General features: G+C 36.1%; 1 protein-coding gene across 3 annotated transcripts; it reads left to right on the forward strand.

The window, feature by feature from the left end:
• Positions 1-754: 754 nt before the first annotated feature.
• On the forward strand, positions 755-4,169 carry LOC149224520 (G-type lectin S-receptor-like serine/threonine-protein kinase SD2-5). 3 transcript variants are annotated; one of them, XM_089386131.1, is made up of 2 exons: positions 755-1,020; positions 1,155-4,169. In XM_089386131.1, exon 2 carries the CDS (start codon positions 1,271-1,273, stop codon positions 3,614-3,616), a length of 2,346 nt encoding a protein of 781 aa, XP_089242257.1. In that variant the 5' UTR covers positions 755-1,020; positions 1,155-1,270; the 3' UTR covers positions 3,617-4,169. The 3 variants fall into 3 exon arrangements, with proteins under 3 accessions (XP_089242257.1, XP_089242256.1, XP_089242255.1); XM_089386130.1 differs by having other exon boundaries at positions 755-941; XM_089386129.1 differs by lacking the exon at positions 755-1,020 and having other exon boundaries at positions 1,027-4,169.
• Positions 4,170-7,679: the final 3,510 nt, after the last annotated feature.

Below are 7,679 nucleotides of genomic sequence, written 5' to 3' on the forward strand. Positions count from 1 at the left end.
GCGTTAGGGCTAGTAAAAGCCCAATCATGACATCTTAGGTTTCTCAAACCCTATTTTATACAATTTACACATTGAAAATAATTAGTTATATACATATATACATTATTGGAACGAAATAACTTAAATTTAAAATCAAATTTTATTAAGTATCATTGTAATTAAATATTTAAGAATTTAAAATTAAAATTAAATAATAATTGAATAAAAAATATATTAAAGTAGTTAAAGTAGATTTTTTATTTTATTATAAATTAAATATTTTTTTTTTGAGGTTGTGGTCAACTATATTTACAGGTGGCGTTACGGAAATATAAATATCTAGGTTAATCGACCCAAAGGGAATTTATTTAGCACCCAAGGGTTTCGAGGAGATTAGACCCTGTGACCTCCCAATGGTGAAGAACTGATTTTGACCCACTGAGCTAACCCTTAAGACTTATAAATTAAATATATAATTTATGAAAATAATTTAAATAAACTATTTATTTAATCATTTTCATTATAAAATTTAAATTAATTATTTATATATATACTTAATTTTTGTTAAATTTTTTGAACAATTTGATAAATATGACAAAATAATTTGCTTAATATATTATTAAATATAATAAAAATATTTTATTATTATTAAAATAATCAATTTTTTTAATTAAAATATAAAATATAATAATAATAAAGAAGAAAAGAGTGGAAAGGAAAAATGCCTGCTCTCAAACTATTCCCCAGGATGAATAATACTATGGGGTCCATTTACCAATACCTAAAAAGATTTTTGAAAAATTCTGGAATGTCTGCGTATTTCTGCCTGCCTATTTGAGTTTTATGTGAATTGAAATGAGTTTGTGCGTGCTGGATTGATTCTGATCAAATAAAGGGGAGACGGTGAAAGTTGACTTTGAACTTGCGACCATTCACTTGCGCGGCGCGTTTGTTGAGATGAGGTGAGTATGTTGACTTGAAATGCTTTACAAGTTGCAACCCAGTGTTAATCATGGAGGCGGTTCAGATTGAGGCATTCATGTACGCAAAAACTCTAGTTTTCAATTTCTCTTCTCTGTTAAGCATTCATATGAAAATAAGGCAAATGTATCTGATTTTCTAGCGATATTTTTAAATGGATTTTCCGCTGTTGATGCCTATAATGGTGATCACAGGCTGCATCATATTTCAATCTCTGGCCACCGCTGCTCAGTACCCTTCTGCTCTGTATCCCGACTCCAAGAGCTGTACGGAGGACACAGGGGAAAACATTCTGCAGAGTAAAAACGGAATGTTTGCATTGAAATTCTCCAGATTCGATAACCAAACTCGGTATCTGGTCATTGCTTATATCCGATTGAATGAAACCATGGTATGGGCAGCCAACAGGAACAAACCTATCAGAGGAAAGCCCTGTTTAAAGCTGGCACATGAGGCAGGGGACCTAATTCTACAAGACACGGACGGGTCTCTGGCATGGTCTGCCAATGTTGGCCAAGTAAATCGTCTGGAACTCTTGGATTCAGGCAATCTCATACTGCAAAACATTAAAAATGTTAAAATTTGGGCGAGTTTCGATCACCCAACTGATACAATCGTTCAAGGAGGGTATCTGGGTTCAGGCAAAGCTCTCGTCTCGAGCAAATCCCAGACTGACTTTTCAGAAGGGTCATATATGCTGAAAATGGAACCGGGCGGTGTTGTTTTTTATGCTAGCTTTCCTTCGCCTTTTCCCTATGGGGTCTGGACATACAATCCATTAGGGTTTGAGTCATCGAGCTCTCTGAACTTTGCCTTGCATTCTGCCTGTAATAACACTGGCTTGCTTTACGGATCGAAAGGGGAAAGCATAAACCTAGTGCAGGTTCCTAGCGTAAGCGCCGAATGCATGCAAGAAACACAGGGGCAGGCGCTCAACCCGAGACAAATTGTTGTGGGAGCTCAGCTTGGGAATGATTTCTTTTGGTTCCTGAGATTGGATAGCGATGGAAATTTAAGAACATATATTCAATCAGAGACCATGTTGGTCTTTGATTCAGACATGTTTTCTATCTACTTTATGGATTTCTATAAGCTTCCCAATATCTGTGGTTCCCTCGGCATTTGTAGCTCAGGAGGGACTTGCAGCTGCCAGGGTGATGCTATATTTAATGAATTTCAACCCAATATCGGATGTAGTCCAAGGAAGAATCCTATATGCGGGGCTTCGAACCAATTGCTGGAGCTTGATGGGGTGGATTATTTTGCAAATGAGTACAGGAATCTGAGCTCTGTCAGCCTCGAGCAATGCAAGAACTCATGCTTGTTGAACTGTTCTTGTGCTACGGCTTTCTTCTGGAATAACTCTGGAGGGTGTTACCATTATCAGGAGATCAAATCCCTGAAACGAGTCTCGGATCAGAGCATTAAGGCATTTATCAAGGTAGGTCCGGGTTCATTCAAGGAAATCCATCATCACAAGGATAGGAAAACGAATGTTTTAGCTATCGCTGGAGCAGGGGTTTGCATTGTTGTCATGATTTCTGCACTGGGCTTTCTTGCATGGAGATATAAGGTGAAGAAGAAAATGGTGAAGCACAAGTCTGAAGAAGATGAATTTCTAGAGAATTTGCCAGGCTTGCCCCAAAGATATACATACATGGAGCTGGAGGAGGCCACAGGAGGGTTTAGTAGGCAACTTGGGGTTGGTGGGTTTTCAGTTGTGTTTGAAGGGCAACTTGCCGATGGAACAAAAGTTGCAGTGAAGAAACTGGGTAATGCTGATATAGGGCATTTGCATTTCCGTGCAGAGGTTGCAACCTTGGGAAGCATTAACCATGTAAATTTGGTGAGACTATTTGGGTTTTGCACTGATGGCACCTATAGATTGCTGGTGTATGAGTACATGAGCAATGGATCTCTTGATCACTGGTTGTTTCGGTGCCCTTATGACAATAATCCTTCACCATATCTTGACTGGAGAAAGAGATACAAGATCATCCATGATATGGCTTGGGGATTGGCTTTCTTGCATGACAAATCCAAGGATAGGATTCTTCATTTGGACGTGAAGCCTCAAAACATTCTGCTGGATGAGAATTTTGGAGCCAAACTTGCAGATTTTGGTCTGGCCAAGTTAATGGACAGGGCTCAGAGCCACGCATTTACTCGTGTCAGGGGGACTCCTGGGTACTTAGCTCCTGAATGGCTTCTGCATGCCTGTGCCACAGACAAGAGTGATGTTTACAGTTTTGGCATGGTTTTGTTAGAAATAATCAGTGGGAGGAAGAATTTAGACCTGTCCCAGCAGGAGGAGATGGAGTTTTTTCCTTCATGGGAAATTAGTATGATTCAGGAAGGAAAGATCAGGAATGTTGTTGATCCGAAACTGGGAGATATGGCAGACCACGAATGGGAACAGGTAGAAAGTGTGATCAAAATTGCATTCTATTGTATTCAGGAGGGTGCACAAGCAAGACCTTCAATGAATAAAGTGATCCTGATGCTGGAAGGCCATACTAAAGTAGAAGATCCACCTCTTTGCGTTGAGTTTTTGATGAGAACTGGGGCTAGGATTTCTGCTCATCCATCACAGTGCGAGGAAGAGGGCACATCATGCAGTGTTGCCACAACCTCTCTGTCTTTCTATCCAAGGTGATGAAGATATTGTTGGAGCTCTAGACAATCTTTGTCTCTGATGTGTAGTTGGTCCAATGATTTTTTTCAGCATATTTCAGAAATTTGCTTGTCTGACATTCTTTCAGGTAAAGGCCAGTTGGCATAAAGATGCAAGACTGAGGAATATTTTATCCACATTCTTAACATTTATCATATAATGTCCATCAGTGCAAGTATATGGGAAGCATAACCCATTTTTTGGTTTCATGGTAGACTTGGTCCTTTTATTGATTCAGTGAGATGACATATTTATCCTATAATGCCCATCACTGAAACTATATGAGTGGCACAACCCATCTTTTGGTTTCATGTAGGACTTGGTCTTTCTATGAATTCAAATGTTCCAAATCGAGAAACCACAATGCTTTTTTTTATCTATGGCTTTGCAGCTCATTGTTTAATTAACTATTTGTAAGATCATTTGAATTTCTTACCTTTCATGCCCATCTACTCTGTACTGAATAATATCTTGATAAATTGTATCTTGTACTTGGAACTGGAGTGGAACTGGAAGTGTTTTGATACAGAAAAAAAGCTTGATAAGAAAGGTAAAGCCTCGGCTTCAAGGGCTTACATTACAACTAAATTTGAAAGTATGTGTATTCCATTGACCTTGAGTATTTCTGGGATTTGTTTTGCTTACTTCTAAGAATACATTATTTATCATCCATTAGAGAACTTTTATTTTGCCTTTTCCTTAAATTTAATTTTGATTGTCTACTCTGATGTATCTTAAGTTTTTTAGGGATGTGTGTTTTGTTTTGTTAAAATGACAAATAATTGTTTCTCACAATTTCAAGCATATTGCCTTCTGTGCTGGAGATATGAAGTTTAATTTCATTACTGGTAAATCACTAAAAGCAGTCTAACGATAGAAAGAAACAAACAAAAAAAGTTCATATTATATATTAATATTGCCAAATTCTAATGATTATGATTCTCAACGCTGACATAAGGCCTTCCCACCAACCAATTTTATCATAGATCACGTAAAATTGGAAGTTTTCAAGGCAACTTAGGTAATCATTTCCATCTGAGATGATTTTGCTGTTGTTTTTTCAAGAATAGAGATAGAGATTCAGTTTATGGGGTGAGAACTAGTTCTTTTTGTGATTCTTAGTTCAGGGTGAGGGTTGGTATTCCTATTAAATTGTAAAACATAAGCATTACTCTAATTTGAATTAGAATATTGGAACTTTTGGTAGTATGATTTAATGTTGGACTTTATTAAGATTTCCCTAGGCAGTTTCATCTAGTTGTTATATGCAAGTAAGGAAAATAAGTTTACTTAACATATCAGAATTTCAATTGATATAGACATGGAGGAGCAAAGGTTTTTGTCTTTAGTAATCCTTAAATCTTAAATTATGTCTATAGGCAATTGGTTGATGAAAATTTTTCTTTTATTGAAGGGTATGTTTGTCAATGCATAGCTAAGGTGGATTTGGTTCTTTCATCTTCAAAATGTCAATTGTGAAGTTATGTGAATTTTTGAGTTTATAAATGAACTCATTGCCTAAATTAATAGACCTCTACATTGTTCTATGATGCAAGAGGATTCACCTCCCCTTACCTATCAAAGTAATTTCATAGTGGAGATGAGTCTATAGAAAAAACTACAAGACACTACTGCATAACAAAACTACAAAAGATTCACAACCTGCTACAACAATTACATGTCTTTCACAATCTAATTCTTCTATAGCACAATAAATTGGATGCTATATAATGCAAGCCTATAATAACCCATTTACTCCAGGTTTCTCAATTTGTAGCAATAAAGCACAACTTTGTACAACATGTTCCATAATAGTTATATATTCAATAGGATCTTTATGTAGTCTTCATGGCGATATCACCTTGCAAGTTATCTATCAATCATACAATCAATAATTAACTTATAAACCAAAGGATCTATTACTGTAACAATGGGAATGCTACCATTATCATCCGAACAAAAACTTCCCTCATTTTAGTGATGGATACAATCCAACACAAGGAAACTCCCCTAGTAGATATTAGGGATCAAGTAACCCAATTTAAGCTAAATATCCCCTCAGGATTTTACAACAAGATTTACCTAGGAAAAAGGATATAACAATTAGGGTTTTGGGTGGATCAAGGCACAATTCCAAGATGTGAGTTCAAGAGTTCCTATGGCTAAATCTAGAGGCTTAGGTCAACCAATAGATGCTCAAATAAGTTCCCAAACACCAAACAATAAATTATACTTGGCTTGTATAAACTAAGGACTCAAGCCAAAAAATATAGCTAACAAATAGTCTAATGGTAAGAAATAGCTCTTGAATTTATGATAAATAATTGGAAAATGAGGGCTAAATAGAGTGTAAACAAGAGAGTTTATTACAACAATTTTCTATGGTAAAAACACATATAACAACACAAGAAACCCTTGATGACAACCCTAAATTATGGCTAGAAAATGCATGAAAATGAAATTTTTGCTTTTCCAAATAAATACAAACAAGTCATAACCCTAGGACAATAAAATCTAAGGAAAATAATTTTGGAAATGAATGATTTTATTGTAAATAAAACCTTACTTTACGCTAGAAGAAATAAAATAAAAATATCATTAAAAGGATTGGCATAAGAGAGGGACTAGTGTCTTTCTCAATCTAGGGGTAATGGAGTCTAGGAGTAAAAATTGTTGAAGGGAAAAGATAGATGTGGATTCAAAGAAATTAAGGTAGACAAAAATGTGGCCCCCAACTCTTTAACTCTAGTGTTCTATTTTATTGGAGATCAAAGAGAGGGAGTTAAATCTAGGTCATATCAAGAGAAACTTGATGAAAATATTGTACAGGGATACTTTAGAGCCATAAAGCATCAACAAAAACTTGGTGAAAATTTTAAGAAACCCTAATTCATCAACAAGAACAAGATGGAAGAAGATAACTTACATTTACATAGCACATATCATCAATGGTTCATCAATAATCATCCAAGAGAGAGACCCATCATTAAAACATCCCCGGGAGAAATTTGCTCAACTAGTGCTCCATAATGCACAAGAGAGAAAATACAAGTAAAAAAGTGTGAATTGATCTCCAAGCGTAACAATGAATCCAAGGTAAATCAACCTCTTATTAATATAGGAGGTATTAGGCATAAAGTAATAATAATCCATCATTTCAAGTTGGATAGGTCACAAGTCAACCCCAAATATAGCTAAATCAATGGAATAAGATGAAATTATGTCTCAATTAACCCACATGTGAGTTAGATGCCCTCCAAGGGTGACATCATCCTCCAAAAGGTGTGTTTCTCCATCAAAAGTGCAGTAAATGGCTCGAAGTAGTACAATGAAATTACCCTCTAGCAGACGAGGGCGGGTGGATGTTTTAGTGGATGCTTTTTGGATACGGCATCTACAATCTACAAATGCACCAACACTTTACTATTGATACAAGCACTAGTGCTGCATAAAACATGGTGCATTGTGGAAAACTTAGTTTTATAAAATAAAAAAACACAGTGCGCTAAATAACACAATGCACTGGTGCCTGAATAATCGATAGCACTGGAAGGATGTTACCTTTAAAAATTGTTGGTGCTATATACACCTGCAACATCAGTACCCTTTATGTAGTAAAATGTGTCAGCACATACCAAGAAGGAGCACTATTATAGTTTTTAAATTTAAAAAAAAATGTGGTGTTATTATCCAATGATGCACTAGTGTAGTACATGTATTAAAACACCTCGGGGCATCTTATAAAGAGCACCACTAGGCGGTTTATAATTTTTTAAAAAGAGGGTGCTATAGTAAAACAAAGAATCGATGCAGCACCTGTATTAGAACACCCTGGGTGTCTCAAAAAATTCATTGCTATATATTTTTTAATTAAAAAAAAAGTGCGGTGCTCATGGATATCTTCTGCATCGGTGCAGTTATAGTAACACACCAGAGGAGGGTTAAATAAATGCCCACCCCCCCCGCCAACCATAAATTTCATATTTACCATCTAGAGTGCTGGAGAGCTTTGAAGCACTGATGCCACTTTTGCCTCATGGAAGCT

This window comes from Pinus tabuliformis, chromosome Q, assembly GCF_031772625.1.
Source record: "Pinus tabuliformis cultivar Carrire ecotype Pingquan chromosome Q, CPIR1, whole genome shotgun sequence".
NCBI classification, from domain to species: Eukaryota; Viridiplantae; Streptophyta; class Pinopsida; order Pinales; family Pinaceae; genus Pinus; species Pinus tabuliformis.

Excerpts from the sequence above, each read along its gene's own strand:
- LOC149224520 (XM_089386129.1), top strand. The coding sequence starts at position 1,115 with ATGGATTTTCCGCTGTTGATGCCTATAATGGTGATCACAGGCTGCATC.